At 44.1% G+C, this 20,485-nt stretch overlaps 1 protein-coding gene across 1 annotated transcript; it reads right to left on the reverse strand.

Moving 5' to 3' along the window:
• Window positions 1–238: 238 nt before the first annotated feature.
• On the reverse strand, window positions 239–20,316 carry ZNF668 (zinc finger protein 668). The gene is made up of 4 exons (XM_081299254.1): window positions 20,207–20,316; window positions 4,583–4,777; window positions 2,142–2,804; window positions 239–1,663 (listed from the first exon to the last, which is right to left on the reverse strand). The coding sequence occupies exons 3-4, from the start codon at window positions 2,786–2,788 to the stop codon at window positions 451–453; spliced, it is 1,860 nt and encodes a 619-aa protein (XP_081155380.1). The 5' UTR covers window positions 2,789–2,804; window positions 4,583–4,777; window positions 20,207–20,316; the 3' UTR covers window positions 239–450.
• Window positions 20,317–20,485: the final 169 nt, after the last annotated feature.

Genomic DNA, 20,485 nt, shown 5'->3' on the forward strand with positions numbered 1-20,485 from the left:
ATCTAATACAATTTTTAATAACCAAGGATACCCAAGAAAGGCACAGGAAATTTCCTGTATGTACTTGGCCAGGGAATCCTTTGTCATAATACATCCCCAAACATACTTTAGGATATGAGGCATCCAAAGGCCCTTTTAGTTTCTAATCTGTCAGGCCAGGCTTCATCACTGGATCTTATCTGGTGCCCAAACTCCCAACCCACTCACCCCCAACCAGAACACAGAAGACAACCCAGTGTCAAAGTGAATGCTTTAATGAGTGTTACTCAGAGAGAACCCTGTCACAGATGCTGCTGGTCTCCACTATCCCCAGCTCTCTTAGGTAACAGGTGAGCTAGTTGCCTAGGGGCAGGGATCTGGAGTCTATGGAGTGAGCTGGGTGCAAATCGGTTTAGGAGGCACCCTGTCCGGGCTGAGCTCCAGGGAATGTGGTAGAGAGAGCCACCAGCTTCAGGCTGGCCCCTCTTCAGGCATTCCTAGCAAAGCCACAAGGGGTTCCAAGGGTGTGGGGGTTCCCATGGGTACAGGGTGGGTGCGTTCATGCTTGCGTAGGTCACTGGCACTCAAGAAAGCCTTGGGACAGTGGGGGCAGGCATAGGGGCGCACAGAGCTGTGGGTGCGACTGTGCTTGCGCAGCCCAGCCCTGTCTGAGAAGCTCTTGCCACATTGGGTGCAAGGGAAGGGCCGGAGTTCTGGGTGTGACCGCTCATGCCTTCGCAGTAATGTCAGGGTGGTGAAGGTCTCCTTGCACTCTCTACATACAAACTGTGGTGGCTTCTCATCAACTTCCTCACCTCCCACCTCTCCTGTCCCTCCCAAGGAACTGGGAGCCTCCCCAGCACCAGCATCCCGGCACTCCACATGCTCCACAGACATGCCAACCACTTGCCACTGTGTGGCCATCACACCACCTGACTCTGGGGGCAGCCCTAGCAGTCCTGCTGGAGGGTCCCCTAGCCCTGTACCTGCTACTGGGGCGGCAGAGCCTTCACTAGCAACGCCAACAGGCAGCGCCAGTCCCACTACCAGCTCCTGTTGGGGAGTAGCCCCAGAAGCCTCGCTGCTTCGATGGGTCCGTTCGTGCTTCCTGAGGCTTGATGATACCACAAAGGATTTTCCGCAGGCGTTACAGTGGAAAGGGCGCTCACCAGAGTGCACACGGCTGTGCTTGGTAAGACTGGCACGCTCAGCAAAGGCTCGCCCACACTCCTCACAGCGGAAGGGCCGCTGGCCAGAGTGCACCAAAGCGTGCCGCTTGAGGTCCCAAGATGCCACAAATGTCTTGTCGCATTGCAGGCACTTGAAGGGTCGATCGCCTGTGTGCACCCGCCGGTGCATGGCCAGGTCTGCCGGCTGCCGGAAGTCCTTGCCACACTTTTCGCAGCGGTAAGGCTTCACACCCTCGTGAGCCCGCTGGTGGCGCCGGAAGCTCGAGGGGTCAGAGAACATGCGGCCACAACGTGGGCAGAGGAAGGGCTTCTCACCAGAGTGAGTGCGCTCATGGCTCTGGTAGGAGCTGAGCTGCGTGAAGCCCTTACCACAGGCCGGGCAGCGATAGGGCTTTTGTGCTGCATGAATACGCTGGTGGCAGGTGAGAGAAGACGAGCGGGAGAAGCTCTTCCCGCACTCAGAGCACAGGAAGGGTCGTTCACCCGTGTGGGACCTGTGGGAGTATGGAAGACCAGACATGAAGGTGACAGACCCAGGAAGGTGACAGAATCCCTTTGTCTCTCTAGACGGTAACTGAGGGGCCCCTGGGGGCCTCCTCCCAATCCCCAGGAGTCACACAGGGCTCCACCCTAGAAAGAAACGTTCAGATGCACACCAAAGAGCCCTGGACCAGGCCCTTTGCACAGCCAGGCTCCACCCACCCTGTGGGCTGCCCAACGTCAAGCCCCGCCCCCTTTCCAGCTGGTCCTACATTCTAGGCCAATCCAATGCCATCTTCCTTCAGGGTTCCATCTCCAGGTGTTCTGCCCTGTCCCCCAAACCCATCCCCTGTCTAACCAGGGACACCAACTTCTCCCACGTGCCCAGCACCCACCTTCCCATTGGCTCATTTTGTTCTTTGAAACTCAACCCCAGGCCCCACTGGTTACAGCAGTGACAATGGTTTTCCCACCCGTGGACGAACCGCTCACCGCTCGTGGTTGCGGAGGTCCTTGAGCTCAGCGTAGGCCTTGCCACAGCGCTCACAGCCATAAGGTCGAAGCCCAGCGTGCGTGCGCCGGTGCTTGCGGAACACCGAAGGGTCCGCGAAACTCTTGCCACAGTCGGCGCAAGCATAGGGCCGCTCTCCCGTGTGACCGCGCTGGTGGATCTTCAGCTTGGACAGAGCCCCATAAGCCTTGGGGCAGTGTGCACATCGGAAGGGCAGCTCACCAGCATGTGAGGCTAGGTGCACCCGCAGGCACACGGGCTGCATGAAGCGGCGGCCACACTCTGGGCACGGGAAGGGCTTCTCGCCCGTGTGGCTTCGACTGTGGCTGCGCAGCTCTGGTGCAGTCTTGTAGGCCTTGGGGCACAGCGGGCATGCATAGGGCCGAGGCTTAGCCGCTGAGCCTGACACCTTGTCTCCGCTGGCTTCCTCTGCCTTGGGTTCTGACTCTGGCTTTGGCTTCACCTCGGCCACTTCCTCTGGGCAGTCTGCAGGTGTATGTGTGGCAGCATGGCGTGCTGCCCTGGGAGCATTTGGAAATGTCTTGGTACAGGACAGGCACTTATAGCGTCGGCCAGAGCGCTTGTAGCCTGGGGCTGGGGATCGGGGTTCCGCAGCCTCCACCTCCATGGCGGGCAGGGCTTCTCTGCAAGAGAAGGAAGGTTAGACCAAAGCCACATTCCTCTTTTATTCCTTAAGGTCTCTCTCCTCAGCAAAGCTTCAGAGGGAACCCTAACTTATCTGCACTTCCCACCTGGTTACTCTGCCCAAACCATGGGGCTCCCATATCCTCCCTGTCAACCATTCCTAATTCTGATAGTCTATTGTTTCCTCTGTGATCTGCTCAATGAGGGTATGAATGAACCAGGTATCCATCTCGGAGGGACTCAAAGAGGAGCTGGGGTCACAAAAGGTCCATTTACACTTCACTCCCTAACCTCTAGGCTTTTCCAAACCCTGTGGCATTACTAGAATGTCTATGTTCCGTCTGTCTCATCATCTTCCTTCCTCAGCCCAGTGTCTAGGGCTGTGCCAAGATGCAGAGTCCTGTGGAAGGCTGCAGGGTAACCAGAGTGGGCGTGGTTTAAAGTTCTCCAAAGGCCCAAGGAATACAGTACTGGGCCTAGAAGAGGGAGGAGCCAATGAGCTAAATGTGGTGGTTGGCACTGCCTGGAAGAGACAGGTCCCCCATACGTGTGTTGTTTTTCTTCTCTGGTTAGTTAACTCGCAGAGAAGCAACTGTTCAGATAATTCTGGCCTTGCACAGCTGCAAAGGACTCCACCCCAGACAGGAATCCTGGTCCACCCTTTGCTCTGGAATCCCTATTGGGCTCCTGTTCTCATAACTCTGGTAATGGGGATCTCTCTCTCTACAGGCAACCTGAGCTACTGCTAGCAGTTAGAAACCTTTCTGAGTTCTGTCTGATCTAGTGAGGCCTTATGGAACAAAAAGTCTCGTTGGGGTCCTTAATTTCTGGTCCAGAGCCCAGATACCATCTATCCAGCTGCTCCTGGGATCATGGTTGTAAGGAAATAGGATTAACAGCTGCATTGGTCTTAACACCAGCTCATCCTCCTGGGAGGATGAAGGGAAGAGGATTATAACAGATCCACTTAAAGAGAGCTCAGCAGCTGCAGCTGGGTGGGTGGGTGGGGGGGTAGACCCAGAAGGGAGAGCCAGGTGTGCCAAGGCTCTACTTCTGCCCTGTGGGTAACTTACTATGAAATCTCAGTGACATCAGGGCTTATTTTTAGACCCATTTCCTCCTCTGCTGTATGTCCCAGAGGTTGGTGGCTTCTAAGTTATGACACTGGGATTGAAGAGGAGGATGGAGCTGACCAAAGAGGGTGTTGGAGAAATATCAAGAGGCTCAGGGACCCTTATTCTAGGAAAGGTTTCTCTTTGTAGACACTGCCTAATTCCTACTCACTGCCCTGCCCCTCACCCATGCAGCCAGTCTTCTCCCTTAGGTATTGTGTGATGCTCCCTGTGCCCTACTAAAGAAATTCCCATGGCTTCTGTACCATGCCAGTTCCCAGACTTTTCCTGGTTGTTCCAAATCACACCAATCCTTCACTTGAGGCCTGCTTCCCCAGGTTCGTTCTGCACCTTCCCTTTGGCCCCAATATCACACAACTCCATTTAACCCTCAGCTTGGTTATTTCACTTTTCTCATTAAATTCCAAGGCTTAAAGGTGAGCTAAAGGATTTGGATTCTAGCCTTACCAGATGGCTCAAATTCCTCCTGGTTTCCAGGGATCCCTCCTCATCTCTGGATGATGCACTCACTATCCCTATCAGGCCATCTCTGGAGAATCTGCCTGATAAAGTTTCCCCCTAGTACAACACTTGCACATTTACTAAGCACTTGCCAAATACCAGGCACTATCCTAAGCTCTGTTTACATGCATTAACCCACTTACCCTTCATGTCAACACCATGAGAAAAATTCTTTTCACAGATAAAGGAACCGAGGTCCAGAGGAACAATACAGCATGTGGCTTAGTGTACAGCCTCTGAAGCCAGAATGACCAGCTTCAAATCTTGCCTCCATCACTTCCCAGCTGATGCAAACTTTGTGTGGTTTACTGCATGTCTTAGAACCTCAGTTTTCTCATCTGAAAAATGGAGGTAAAAATAGTACTTACCTCATGGGGTTTGGTGAGGATTGGATGAGACAACAATTACTCCTCTCAATTGTTCAGTCTTTTCAGAGCTAGACACTTTGCTGAGAATGTTACCTCATTTAACTCTGTCATTGCTTCCTGATAGAGTATTGTCCCCATTTTATAGATGATTAAACTGAGGTTCCAAGAGTGAAGTAACTTGCCCATAGTCACACAGCTAGTAACTCAGGCAACATCGACTTTAACCCAGGTGTTTAACTTGTTTTAAATTGTTAGATTCTTGCTCTAGTGATCTGGAACCTCCCAGACTTTCTATTGCCTGGGCCAGCCCCACAGGGACCAGAACCCTGAGCTCATAGGTACAACCTGAGCTCAGATTGTACCTATGTCTTCTCTCATCCCCACAGAACTGCCTTGAGACCAGAGCCAGCACCTGTTTTGTCAGAGTACTCAGCCTACTGCTTCTGAGCTCTGGCCCCTATTCTGGTCCATGAGAGCTCTGAGTCTTTCTGTGAAACAAAGACCAGTTGCTGGGGTGGGGTAAATCCCACCTAAGGCTCTTCCCAAGGGAAATAGTAAGGAAGTGCCTGGTTGGTCCCAATAGATACTCAGCTCCATGAAGAGTGGAGAGCCAGGTAGGCTGGGCTTGTCGAAAACCCAGAATTATATTCTTACTTCCCTGTTTACTGAGGACTCTTCCTCCTATCACTCCCTAGAGTGATGTTTCTCCAAGTGAAGTTTAAAAGACCCCTATGTTATGGTTTGGTTATGAGGTGTTCTCCCAAAGCTCTTGTGCTAATTAATGCAGAGTATTCCGAGGTGCAATGATCAGATTATGACAGCTGTAACCTAACCAATCTATCCTAGATTGGATGAACTGACTGATGGTAATCATGGGTCATGAGGACAAGACTAGAGGAGGTGGGTCACTGGGGTTTGTACCATGGAAGGGGTCCTCTTCCTTGAAGCCCCTTCCCTGCTTTCCTCTCCTTCCTGGATGTAACGATCTGAGCAGCTAACCTCTGCCATGATGTTCTGCCTCACCTAGGGCCCTGAATGATGAAACCAACTGATCATGGACTGAACCTCTGAAGCCATGAGCCCAAATAAACTTTTCCTCTTCTAAGTTGTTTTGGTCAGGTATATTGATAACAGCAACAGAACGCTAACACACCTGCATCAGAATAACCACCTAGGGAGCTTGGGGTAGGACATAGGAATATGTGGCACACATCCTTAAGTCTTTACACACTCCTAGGAGAGAAGCATTTTTACTATACCTCTGAAAACAGTCGTGGGAACTCATTACCCACGGCGAGGAAGTGTTCACAAGGATTCATATCTAGTCGAGGAGCCCAGATTCAAACTCAAGTTTTCAAACTCCTGGGCTGGGCTCTTTTACTACCAGTTTTTATTCCCTCAAGATTTTTAGAGTCAAATAATGACATTGATCCCAGAATGAAGACCAATATTTTCCCACAATCAATAAGCCCTGATTCATCTAACCCCTGCCTCATTTCTTCATCTCAGAGTTCAATTCCTTCCTACCTCAGGACATTTGCATTAACTGCTCCCTCATAAGAACCACTATTTCCCCAGGATTGTTGTGTAGCTCTCTTGGATTTCCTTTAGGTCTTGATTCCCTATTGCTTCCTTAAGTAAACTTAGCTTGACACCTTTTTTTTTCCCCCTGGTACCAGGGATTGAACCCAGGGTTGCTATAACCACTGAGCCACATCTCCAGCCCTATTTTATTTTGAGACAGTCTCACTCAGTTGCTAAAGGCCTTGCTAAATTGCTGAGGCTGGCTTTGCACTTGCAATCCCCTTGCCTTGGTCTCCTGAGTTGCTGGGATTACAGGCGTATGCCACCAAGCCTTGCTATGACTACTTTCTTAATGCTCTCTACACTCCTCTCCTGCTAATCAATGCCCATCCCCTCTTTAATTTTTTATGGTGTCACCTGAACACTCCTTGCAAGCTAATTTATTTACTGGGACTGGGGATTGAACCCTGGGTACTTTGTTAACTGAGCTACATCCCATGCCCTTTTTTGAGACAGGATCTCACTAAGTTGCTAAGGCTGGTCTCGAACTTTCAGTCCTGCTTGAGCCTCCCAAGTCACTGGGATTATAGGTATGAGCCACTGCACTCTGCAAGCTTACTATGGACCAGATGTTATTCCAAGTATTTTTTGCATACTGCTCACACTAATTTCACAAGTGCTTAGAAGTTTGTTGTGAATTGAATGTGTTCTCTCAAAATTGATTTATTGAAGCCCTAACCCTCACTGTGACTGTGTTTGGAGACAAGGTTTTTCTCAAAGTATTTAAAGTTAAATTGAGGTCATAAGCCTGGGGTCCTGGTCCAGTAAGATTACTATTTTTACCAGAAGTGACACCACAGAGAAGCAAAGTCATAGACACAGTCAATATTCAAAGTCAGGTGGCCAGACTACCAAATTTTGCTTGTCTCCTAACTATTGCTTTGCTACCATACACTCTTTGTTAGCATTACATTTTTTGTGATTTGATTGTTAATTCTCTGCCTCTGGTATGGAAGTCCAGGCAGATGAAAAGCCAGGCAATGTGATAAATTTGCTTCCTCTACGCCCAGAACTATTTGGTGACCCAAAGGAAACACAGTGAATCCACTTCAGATGGAATTCAAACCCAGGTCTGTAGCCTCTGCCTTCTCCATAGTAGGAGTTTGCAAACCACTCAATAGCTGTATTTATTTATTTATTTATTTTTAGAGAGAGTGAGAGAGGAGAGAGAGAATTTTTTAATATTTATTTATTTTTTAGTTCTCGGCGGACACAACATCTTTGTTGGTATGTGGTGCTGAGGATCGAACCTGGGCCGCACGCATGCCAGGCGAGCGCGCTACCGCTTGAGCCACATCCCCAGCCCGATAGCTGTATTTATTAACTGATATTTTCCTCCTTTCCAAGTTCACCAGATCCAACTATCACCCCAATATTCCAAAGTAGGTTCACTGTTGTGACAGAGCTCTGCCTTTGCTTCACTAGCCTAGAAGGGAATGAAGGTCTTTGGTGTCACTGTTGTAGTGTGGGACCAGACCACTCCATGAGCTGCTGCTCTGAAAAGCAGCTGTGGAGCCATGAAGCAGGTACTGGATCCTAAAGACTGCCAGTTTTTGGTGAACCCATAGGAAGGATTTCAAGCTGGTCTGAGTAACAAGCAGAAGTTTATTTGGGAAGATGAAATAACAGAGATAAGCAAAACGATATAAGCATATACCTCCTGAGAGGGTGGTATACTGTTCACAGAGCCAGGGAGTTTTAAAAGATTTCAAACTACTGAATTTGGAAACCCTTCACAATCCGAAATCAGGAAGATGCAGATGTTGGACATAGGAAGTCTTGCTCCCTTCTGATGTGATATGGAAGGTTCCAGGGCTGAGGAAGGAGCCAAAATCTGTGAAATCCTTGTCTTTTTGAGTCCTGAAATCTTTGGTTGATATAAAAATCATAAATGTCCCCCCTTCAGGGTAAGTTGTATTCTTCTTATCTGCAGGGAGGAGACTTTCTGGACCTGAATTTCTTCTGCAGATAACAGGTAGTTTGCTGAGAATCCTATTGACTTAAGCCAGGACAGGAGGGCAGATAAGATGCTTTTAAAAAGAAATCACAGTAGGCTCAGTCTATAGAATTATCCCTTAACCTTGTATTCTCACCACTGTCTGTTACCTAACATTTTTCCCCTCAAGGACTTAGGTCCCTTAATTCTTTTAGGTTAACTGGTCACCAACTCATTTTGGCTGCTTTTTGCTGAGAGGAGGCAATGTTCAGAGATGTGAACGTTCTTGTTCACTGTCAGGTGGGGCATGGGCAGTTAAGGGTATTTAGCATCAGGATGGTCCTGAGATTTTATACTAGCAGCTGGTAGGCAACCAGACAAGACATACGTAAGGGAGGGATCATGCTTATACAATGATAAATAAAGACAGAAAAGCATTATTTTTCTGCAATAAGTAGCATAAAAATAAATTTTTTAAATCAGTCAGTCCCTGAAAACTACAAAAACAGCAGCTCATAAAAGCTTAAGGTAGGGTCTGACATGGCATTAATTTATGAGTGGATGTCATTTAATGTTTGTGGAGTTAGGGGCTGAAGGTGTAGCTCAGTGGTAGAGTACTTGCCTAGCATGATAGCATGCTCCAGGCCATGGGTTTAATCCCAGCACCACCACCAAAAAAAAAGTTTCTGTAGTTATTAGCAGAGTTGTCAAGATATATCAATGAGTCCATCTTTGTAGGAGGTTAGGAAGATTGTCAAGTTTGTGAGAATAAGTTCAAATTGACTTAGGACAAACTTGTGATTCTGGCAGTCTTTTGTGATACTGTCAGGCATTCCTACACAAGAACCCTTCTTTTATGACCTCCTAGCCTATGCTTACTTCTGATAGGGCTGACACAAGCATACATCACAAATTTCATTAAAAGAATCATTGTTGGGCTGGGGTTGTGGCTGAGTGGCAGAGCGCTTGCCTCACACATATGAGGCACTGGGTTTAATCCCCAGCACAAAATAAAAATGAATAAACAAAATAAAGATATTGTGTCCATGTATAACTAAAAAATTTTAAAACTAAAGAATCATTATCATCTTCTTTAAAACATCCATATCTGACTGTGCTTTGGTTATACTTTCCTAATGAGTGTTTATGACTAAATATGTGACTTATGTTGGTCAAAAATTAATTTTCCCCCCAACCTTTCAGATAAGCTGAGACTTCTCAGAAGTTACTTTTGAGAAGCCTCTTGACCCCTCCACTTTTTTTGTCTGTCAGTGAGCCATCTGCCAGGATGGGTCAGGATCTTGCTGACCATAGGTGACTTCCCTTGGTAGTATTAAGGATATTTTCCTCCCCAGAGACACTCTTTGCAGAACATACATTAGTTGGCTTTCTTTTTTTTTTTTTAAACATTGTATATCTTTCTATATTTGTTTTCTTTTTTTTTTTTTTAAAGATAGAGGAGAGAGAGAGAGAGAGAGAGAGAGAGAGAGAGAGAGAGAGAGAGAGAGGATTTTTTTTTTAATATTTATTTTTTAGTTCTCGGCGGACACAACATCTTTGTTGGTATGTGGTGCTGAGGATCGAACCCGGGCCGCACACATGCCAAGCGAGCGCACTACCGCTTGAGCCACATCCCCAGCCCCCATTAGTTGGCTTTCTGTTTAGGATTCTCACAATCCCCCAAATCAATCCCCCAACTCACCTGGAGTTGTAGGGCCCTCACAGGGGTCCTATTGTTCCCTGGGTTCTGTTTCACTTTAGAGGGCAAAGGCTAAAATATAGGCTATTTTTTTTTCCTTAGCCTTTTTACTTCCTTGGCTTTGATCTTTTAAGTCTTGGTTTTAAACACCCAGAAGGCCAGTTTCACCTGTCTTGAAGTGGGCATAATGGGTTTAATTTTAATGTCTATAATTTTACAATTACCCTCCCATTTAATTGAGGTCAGCATTAGTACTAGGAGTCAGTATTATCTCCTATCTGTCCTATAGGTGATGGCTTATTATCTCAAATTAACTCAGATTGTTCTATTAGAAGTAGTATTTCTAGGGGCTGTAGCTCAGTGTGTACGCTTGCCTCACACATGTGAGGCACTGGGTTTGATCCTCAGCACCACATAAAAATACTTTTAAAAATATTATGTCCATTTACAACTAAAAATATTTTTTTTAAAAAAGAAGTACTACTTCTGCAAAACATTAATAGCAACAATGATAAAGTTTTACAAGGAAAAAATAAAATTAACAAGACCAAAAAAAAAAAAAACCATTTAGTTTGTATAACAGTTTTGAACCAAGAAACACAATTTTTATAATAACTTTAATATATCTTTTTTTTTTTAAAGAGAGAGTGAGAGAGGAGAGAGAGAGAGAGAGAGAGAGAATTTTTAATATTTATTTTTTAGTTCTCGGCGGACACAACATCTTTGTTTGTACGTGGTGCTGAGGATCGAACCCGGGCCGCACGCATGCCAGGCGAGCGCGCTACCGCTTGAGCCACATCCCCAACCCACTTTAATATATCTTTTATAACTATTTAGCCTCCACAAAACCCCAGAGATGCCAGGATGGTGCATGCCTATAATACCAGTCACTTGAGAGACTGAGGCAGGAGGACTGCAAGGTTGAGGCAAGCCTCAGCAACTTAGTGAGGATGTCATAAAATAAGAACTGGGGATGCAGCTCAGGGTAAGGAGCCCCTGGGTTCAATCTCTAGCATCAAAAACCCATATATAGGGCTGGGATTGTAGTTAAGTGGTAGAGTGCTTGCCTAGCATGTGTGAGGCACAGGGTTCAATTCTCAGCACCACATATAAATATATTAATTAAATAAAGGTTCATCAACTAAAAATTTTTTTTAAAAAACCCATAAACATGAGGCTGGGGTAGCGTGGCTCAGTGGTAGAGTGTTCGCCTAGTACATTCGAGGCCCCGGGTTCGAGGCCCCGGGTTCGATCCTCAGCACTACATAAAAATAAATAAATAAAATAAAGGTATTGTGTCCAACTACAACTGAAAAAATAACTTTTTAAATAAACAAACAAACCGACCCATAAACAGCCAGGCGAAGTGGCCCACGACTATAATCCCAGTGGCACAGGAGGTTAAGACAGGAAAATCTTGAATTCAAAGCCAGCCTCAGCAACAGCAAGGCACTAAGCAACTCAGTGAGATCCTATCCCTAAATAAAATACAAAATAGGGCTGGGGATGTGGCTCAGTGGTTGAGTGCCCCTGAGTTCAATCCCCACTACCAAAAACAAAACAAAACAAAAACCCCCATAGATGACTTGTCAACTCAGTCACATATAAAAATCCATTGCGAGATTTATTTTTGGTTAAAAATCCTTTTGAACAGAGCTTAAACAAGTTTAATTTTAGCCTACCAGGACCATTCCAATATGGAGTAGGGCAAGAGACAGAACCTTAGTGTAAAGAGTAACAATTTTTTTATATAACTTATGGGTAATAAGTTACTTTTATGTAGTTATGAAACATTAGATGATATAAATAGAGCCCAAAGAAATCTGCTATTTTTATATAAGCCTGAAAAAAAGACTTTTGCTATAAACAGTTTTAGTTTGAAGAACATCAGCTTGTTAAAATGTTTTCTTAAGCTTTACATTTTAAAAGACTTAAACACTCAGAGAATGTAAATATACTTAATATACAAAGATGCTAGTAAAAATCAGCTTCATAATTACAGAGATGTCTTTATGGTAACTAAGTTTTTCTTAAAATAATTTAACCTTTATTATTCATTTGTTTGCTTGTTTATTTTTTTTTTTAATTTTTATTAGTTGTAGATGGACACAATATCTTTATTGGTATGTTTTTTTTTTTTTTTTTAAGAGAGAATTTTAATGTTTATTTTTTAGTTTTCAGCGGATACAACATCTTTGTTGGTTTGTGGTGCTGAGGATCGAACCTGGGCCGCACGCATGCCAGGCGAGCACGCTACCGCTTGAGCCACATCCCCAGCCCCTGTTTGCTTGTTTATTTATTTATTTTTATGTGGTCCTGAGGATCAAACCCAGTGCTTCATCCATTCTAGGCAAGCGCTCCACTACTGAGCTACAACTCCAGCCCTTAACTTAGTTTTAACTTTTAAATAAAATATAGAATCCACGTTGTAGGATAGCTGTAATAATAAGCATATGTAGCACTGAAAAAAAAATCAAAGGATAGTTCTAGACTTCTTGTAAGTTTAGGAAACAATGCTAATGGCCACAAAGACTTATTACCTGATGTACAAGTATCTCTCTCTCTTTTTTGTTTTTAAGAGAGAGAGAATCTTTTAATATTTATTTCCTTTAGTTTTTGGCAGACATAACATCTTTGTTTGTATGTGGTGCTGAGGATCGAACCCAGGCCGCACACATGCCAGGTGAGTGTGCTACCGCTTGAGCCACATCCCCAGCCCTATATCTCTCTCTCTTTTTTTTTTTTTTTTTTTAAAGAGAGAGTGAGAGAGGAGAGAGAGAGAGAGAGAATTTTTTAATATTTATTTTTTAGTTCTTTGCGGACACAACATCTTTGTTGGTATGTGGTGCTGAGGATCGAACCCGGGCCGCAAGCATGCCAGACGAGCACACTACCGCCTGAGCCACATCCCCAGCCCTATATCTCTCGTTTAAAAAAAAATATTTTTAGTTGTAGATGTACCTTTATTTATTTTTATGTGGTGCTGGGGACTGAACCCAGTGCCTCAGGCAAGCACTCTACCACTGAGCCACAATCCTAACCCACAAGTATCTCTCTTATGTACAATAAATAAAGTGATTTTCTAATCAAAGCAAACATATGCAGACCAAATACAAAGGGCAGAAATGCCAAGTTTTATTTACCCTTCTACATGTTTAAGTTCCATATACAAGGTATATTGTACAGAAGAGAACACTTATTGGTTCTTCTAATATAGGTTACATTTATATAGCTTTAATTTCATAAATCTTACATAACATTTAGACAAAGCTCAGATATACATATCTAATCCTCAGATGTACACATAGCTCTAGTCACATATACTTAGGGTATCAAATGTATCTGTAATAACATGAGAATTTTAACCAGAGTTATGAAGCAATCATTTAAAAGACTTAGGGCTGGGGTTGTGCCTCAGAGGTAGAGCGCACGCCTAGAATGCGTGAGGCACTGGGTTCAATCCTCAGCATCACATAAAGTAAAATAAAGACACTGTGTCCACCTGTAACTAAAAGAAATTAAATATTTTTTAAAAAAAGAATTACTTAAGCAAACTCTAATTCTTTTATGAGTAGGTTTTTTTCTATGAAATGAAACCTAATAGACACAATGAATTATCTTGATAACTAAGAGCAGATCAATGTTTTAAGAAATCCCTATGATTTTTTTAATTTTTTAAAATATTTTTTAGATGTCGATGGACCTTTATTTTATTGATTTATTTTTATGTTAGGGTAAGAATTGAACCCAGTGCCTCACACATACTAGACAAGCGCTCTACCACTGAGCCACAAACTCCACCCCTATGATTTTTAAGATATAGAAACATTTTGGTTTTATATTAGTACACTAAATTTTCACCATAGAAAACCCCTTAAATTATTTTAGATATGTTAATTGTAGCCTACTTAATAACACACAGAATTTTTCTAAGATTTAACTTCTACAAACTTTTTGAAACTTAGATATTTTACAACTTGTTTACCTCCTTACTTTTGTCCTGTTTTCTTCTTCTTCTTTTTTTCCCCCATCTTGAACTTTAGGTAAAAAAATATCACTTTATTATACAAAATGCTTTTCACCCAGAAATATCTCCCTTTATTTTTTCTTACCAAAAAATATCCCTATAATTTGTGTATGTGTGTTACTCAAGATGGAACCCTAGGGGTGCTCTACTACTGAGCTACATCCCTAACCCTTCTTATTTTGAGTCAGGGTCTTTCTAAGTTGCCCAGGTTGGCCTCAAACTTTCAATCCTCCAGGTGTTTACCACTATGCCCAGTTTGTACCTATAATTTTTTTATAAATATATTTTTAATATATCAACAACTTAAAAAAACATAATTAATAGGGCTGGAGCTTGGGCTCAGTGGTAGAGCGCTTGCCTTGCACATGTGAGGCCCTGAGTTCAATTCTCAACACCACATAAAAATAAATAAATAAAATAAAGGTATTGTGTCCATCTGCAAATAAAAAAAATATATATTTAAAAAACCGCAATTAATAGATCCAAAAATATTTTTTTAATTTTTTTTTACAAAATCCAAGAATATTAGAATTGTTGGGCTTGGTAGCACACGCCTGTAATACCAGTGGTTCAGGAATCTGAGGCAGGAGGATCATAGGTTCAAAGCCAGCCTCAGCAAAAGCGAGGCATTAAGCAACTTAGTGATAAGCACCTCAGTGATACCCTGTCTCTAAATAAAATACAAAATAGGGCTGGGGATGTGGCTCAGTGGTTGAGTGCCCCTGAGTTCAACCCCTGGTACCAAAAAAAAAAAAAAAAAAAAAAAAAGAACTCAACCGAAAAGAAAATCACACATGAGAATTTATGTTTAGTGATTGATGTTTTAGTTATTTTACTTGCAAATTAATCAGATGCCTCCTCTAACAATACATTTATAATTCTTTATCCCATTTACATTAAACCTAATTTAAAAAATATATATTTTTTAGTTGTAGTTGGACACGATACCTTTATTTTATTTATTTATTTTTATGTGGTGCTGAGGATTGAACCCAGGGCCTGGCACGTGCTCTAAATGTCTCAGTTCTACCTCTGAGAGACAACCCCAGCTCCTAAACCTAATTTAACCATGAAAAACAAGATATCAGGCAAGCATAGTTACCATTTTAGGTCATTTTCTTGTAAAAAAAAAAAAAATCTAAAAAAATTTAACTTAACATTTTAGGTACTTTTCCTGTCAAAGAAAAATCCTAAAGCAATGGACATTACACATTTCATATTTTATAGAGACTTAGCTGGCCACCTAGAAAAACGCATGAATTAGTAATTTTAATGATTTTTATTTTTATCTTTTTAACGAATTTAAAATAACTTTTTTTTTTAAAGATGTAAGTCATATGGACTAGAAGATATCTGGATTCATTTTCCTAACTTTTGAGTACTCACTTATTCATGAGCCAGTTGTGGTACCAAGTAAACAATATATAGACACAACAAACAATATACAATTTGTGCATAAAAACATACAGAAAGGGGCTGGGGCTGTGGCTCACGGTAGCGTGCTCGCCTGGCATGCCTGCGGCCTGGGTTCGATCCTCAGCACCACATACAAACAAAGATGTTGTGTCCGCCCAAAACTGAAAAATAAATATTAAAATTCTCTCTCTCTCAAAAAACATACAGGAAACAGATTTTATAGCTTTTTACTAGGTATTAGATCCCCACAGGTAGGGGACAAAAGAAAGCTTCAGAACCTGCTATAGATTTTACAATATGACTCAGACACAGGGAAGGCCTGCACATCTGGGGGTGTTTGGAGCACAGCCTGTCAGCCACTGTGCACACTGAAATCAAAGGTTCAGGTGGCCACTTCTCCTCCAGGGGGCAGATTCATTCTGATCATCACCACTGTTAATTTCTCTCCATAGGGCCCTCTTAGGGGGAAGATCTCTTTTCTTTCAGTTTCTGGTAATTTGAGAGTTAACCCTTGAATAACTGGCCTTAGAATAAAGATAGCAGGGGGAAAATTTGATAGACACAGGGCAAAAAAAACCAAAAACTCCAGTTAGACAAAACAAATCAGAACAAAACTATATTAATATAGGCATATAGAACCAAGGGTCAATTTGCCAGAAAAACCAGGAGCTCTAAAAAGCAGAGTTTTTTCCTCCCCAAAATGAAATGGCTATAATTACTCTAATAATGGGGCTGGAGATGTGGCTCAAGCGGTTGTGCGCTCGCCTGGCATGCGTGCGGCCCGGGTTCGATCCTCAGCACCACATACAAACAAAGATGTTAGTTATGTCCGCCGAGAACTAAAAAATAAATATTAAAAATATTTATTCTCTCTCTCTCTCTCTCTCTCCTCTCTCTTTAAAAAAAAAAGATTCATGAAAAAAAAATAATTACTCTAATAAAAGAATACATAGGCCTGAAATGGTGGCATAAGCCTGTAATCCCAGGAGCTCGGGAAGCTGAGACGGGAGGATTCCAAGTTCAAAGCCAGCCTCAGCAACATTGAGGCGGTAAGCAACTGAGACCCTATCTCTAAATAAAATATAAAATAGAGCTGGGGATGTGGCTCAGTGGTTCAGTGCCCTTGAGTTCAATTCCCAGTATCCACCCTCCACCAAAAAAAAAAAACAAAAACAAAAACAAAAAAACAGATCAGGGGGGCAATACAGGAGGATCCAAACTCAAAGCCAGCAACTTGGCCAGACCCTATCCCTAAATAAATAAGGGAGCTCAGTGATAGAGCGCTTACCTAGCATGGCTGAGGCACTGGGTTCAATCCTCAGCACCACATAAAGATAAAAAAATAAAGATATTCTATCCACTTACAATTATAAATAAATAAATAAATGGATGAAAATAAAAATGTCTGGGGATGTAGGTTAGTGTTAAACCATCCCTGGGTTCAGTCATCAGTATCAAAAACACAGAGAATACTTATATTAGACAAGAGTGCACTTTTGAATTAGATCAGAGTCAATCAAGACATTTAGAAAGTATGAGAGCCTAGAGATCAGGGGAGAGGGTAGACCATAGAAAAAGGCTTTCAAGAAAAAGAAACATGGATTTTCCCTTTTGTCAATGTTTTATATCTGGATAGAAAAGAGCATCTATGAAAAGTGAGTGTCCCCTGACGTTCCCAGTTCCTGGGCCTGATGTTGGCTTGCTTGGTGCTCTGAAATTTTGGAGCTGACTTACCTGCACTTTGGGCAATGTTTATATTGTCCCTAAGGCAATACCTAAAGGGTCTTCTTGAGCATCCCTGAAAAGACCCAGAGTTTTTTTTTTAGCTGGTCTGTTCAGTCTCTCTACCTTTCCCCCTCCCACTCTGGCATTTAGAGAGAAATTTATTAAGAACATAATCCCAGAATACAAAAAAAGAAAGAACAACTGGGCTGGGGTTGTAGCTCAGTGGTAGAATGCTCGCCTTGCATGTGGAAGATTCAATCCTCAGTACCACATAAAAATAAAAAAAGGTATTGTTTCCATGTACAACTAAAAAAAATATTAAATAAAAGAAAAGAAAGAACAAACATTTAAGTCCCAGTGGCCCAAATAGGATAGCAAGCCTAAGATGGGCAGATATCAAGCAGCAAAGAAACCTATAGGTAATCCTGTAATGCAGTATAAGAAGAGGAGTTTTAGATTGAAGTACTTTAAACCAAAGAGATTAAAAATGCTTTTTACCTTTAATGTGCATTAGAGTTCCCATTGATTTGAACCTTGAGTGAGGTCCCATGATGTTCTGCTGGTCCAGAGGTAAAGATGAGAGGGCAAAAGGAAGACAAAGTGGTCTTTTTACCCTAAAGGGCATGGGTGTTCAGGGACTTATAATTGCTAGCCTTCAGGCATGTCAGAGTAACCTGGCGGGAAGCCTTCAACTGCCCTAAGACAATGTCTGTCCACCAAAAAGACCAAAAATGTAAGCCTCAGGCTCTTACCCCATAAAGGGCTGTGGGTAAATGGATTCCAATCAAGACCTTCCAATTTCATCACAGTGTGCCCTAACCAGAAATTTTTAATTATCTCAGGCCAAGTTGTTGAGTAAGAGTTTAGAAGAGGCAGATCTGAAAAAGTAACCAGAAAAAATAATAGGAGTTAATCAGTAAAGTAATTGGTGGAGACACCGAACATTGTAGCATGTCTGCCGCCCTCAGAGCTGCAGCCAAAAGTGGCTTGCAGGGCCTCAGGGCAGGTGTTGGGTCCTAAAGACAGCTGGTTCTTTACAAACTCACACAAAGGTTTTGGGTGGGTTATACAGATTGACAAGTAGTTTATCTGGGAAAATGAAATAAGAGAGATGAGTACAGTGTGGCCGTGGAGTGACCTGAACTGTCTCTGGACAAAAAAGCATATTTTTCACAAAGTCTGGGATTTTTAAGGGGGTTGAAACTCGCTGAATTTGGACACCACCCCCACTCTGAAATTGGGAAGATGCAGTTGTCCACCCTAGGAAGTCTTGCTCCCTTATGATGTGATAAGGAAGGTTCCAGTGACTAGGAAGGAGTCAGAACCTATGAAATCCTGTCTCTTTCTGACCCAGAATCTTTGGTTGGTATAAAGGTCAAAATGTCCCTTCAGGGACTTCAGGGTAACTTGTATTCTTCTTTTTGTCCTTTCTGGGCCTATTAGTTCTTCTGCAGGTAATGGGCTATTGCTGAGAATATATAACAGTCCTATTGACTTAAGCTAGGCAGGGCCATATGTAAACTTTTTTTAAAGCAAGAGTGTGGGCCCAGCCCAGCAGCACAGGACTGTAATCCCAGCAGCTCAGAACGCTGAGGAAGGGGGACCAACAGTTCAAAGTCAGCCTTGGCAACTTAGCAAGTCCCTGAATAACTCAGTGAGACCCTGTCTCTAAATAAAATACAAAATAGGGCTGGGGATGTGGCTCAGTGGTCCAACGCCCCTGCATTCAATCCCCAGTACCCTAAATAAGTAAATAAAATTTTAAAGAATTAAAAGCAAGCATGTGGGGACCAGCACAATGGGCCCAGGCTACAGAATTATCTCTTAATCTCATGTCCCCACCTCTCAAGTCTGTTAACTGTAATCACAAGATATGCAGAGTTTGAATTCCCCCAAAAGCTTAGTCTGGAAGCAGGGATGAGGTGAAAAAGGAGGTATTTAAGTCTCCCCATCTTTAAGAAAGTAGTCATCACATAAACCTCTCAGGCCAGGAGAGATCTGGTGAGTTGATGCAACTGTGGAGAGGTGAGCATTAATCATAGCTAGGCCTAAAACCTTCACAATATGATCCCAATCTACTTTTCCAGCCTCAGTTTCAGTGGCAGTGACCCGCTAGGGTCAGCAACCAAAGCTCCGGCCACAATTGTTCTCAAACTTCGCCCTTCTATATGCAATTCCCTCTGCCAAGAAGCTCATGCTCCCCTTCTCCCAAGGGAAAACTCATTTGCATCACTCAAATACTCCCTCTCCAATGCTCCCAAGAATACCTAGTGGACAGTAGAAGTAAAGGATCCACAGCGCTCTCGGCCTATCTCGGCATTGCTAAAATGCGACAGCTGAGGTATAAGGGAGTTGAAGGGCATTAGAGCCTACTAGACGACCTGAGCAGTGGCCAAGAGATGCAGAAACCTTGTGCTCCTCAATCCCTATAACCATCTGTGTTGGTACCTTCACCAGACAGGCAGTCCCCGCAGGGCAGGGCCCCGGGCTGACTCATTTCGGAATGAACCCTAGGAAAACGTGGCCTTGGAGAACGTGATAAGAAAAAGTAAACGAAGAATGAAGGAATGAACAAATGAATGGAAGGAGGGCCAAAAGCGGGACAAAGCCCCGCAAATGGCGTTCTTTAGGACCGCGGGAGGGGCGGTCAGGGCCTCCGCCTGGGAGGGGGGCCACAGGCGCTAGGGACCTTACTTGGCGGGCCGCGCAGCTAAGACAAAAGCTCTCAACATGGCGGGCTCTAGGACCCCTGGGCTCACATCGCGCAAGGCCGGCAGCTGCGTAGGCCGAGCCCAGGAGTCCGTAGTAGCCGGCCCGCGGGGACAGCCGGCGGGTTCTAGGACCTGCTGGGCCCGGAGCCCGCCTGGGGCCGCTTGCCGCCCGCCCCGCCCGCGCTGCTCGCGTCGGGCCAACCCAGTCCTCCGGTGCCCACAGGAAAATTGAGGCCAGCTTTGACCGCATCCGTGCTAGGGCTGCCCGGGGTCTTGGCGACTTCCCGCAGGCGTCTCCTACCTGATCCGACTTGGACTGGCTCCGTGGCATCTGCGTCGGCTTCACGCACCAACAGAGCCCAGAACACTACCAGAAAGGGGAAGGCGCTAGGACCCAGCGGGGGGCAGGGAGGCGGGGCCAGCAGGCCAGAGAGCGGAAGTGAGAGAGAGCTTTCCCCGCTTAAGAGAAGGAAAAGTTTACGCAAGCACCCCCGCCTAAGGTGGCGGAAACATCTTGCTAAGGGTCTCTGAGCAATAAAGCAAGGGGACGCCCGGCCGACTGTATGTATTGGCCAGGTCA

The sequence above is a fragment of the Spermophilus citellus genome, assembly GCF_964194105.1.
Source record: "Spermophilus citellus genome assembly, chromosome: 6".
Classification (NCBI taxonomy): domain Eukaryota; kingdom Metazoa; phylum Chordata; class Mammalia; order Rodentia; family Sciuridae; genus Spermophilus; species Spermophilus citellus.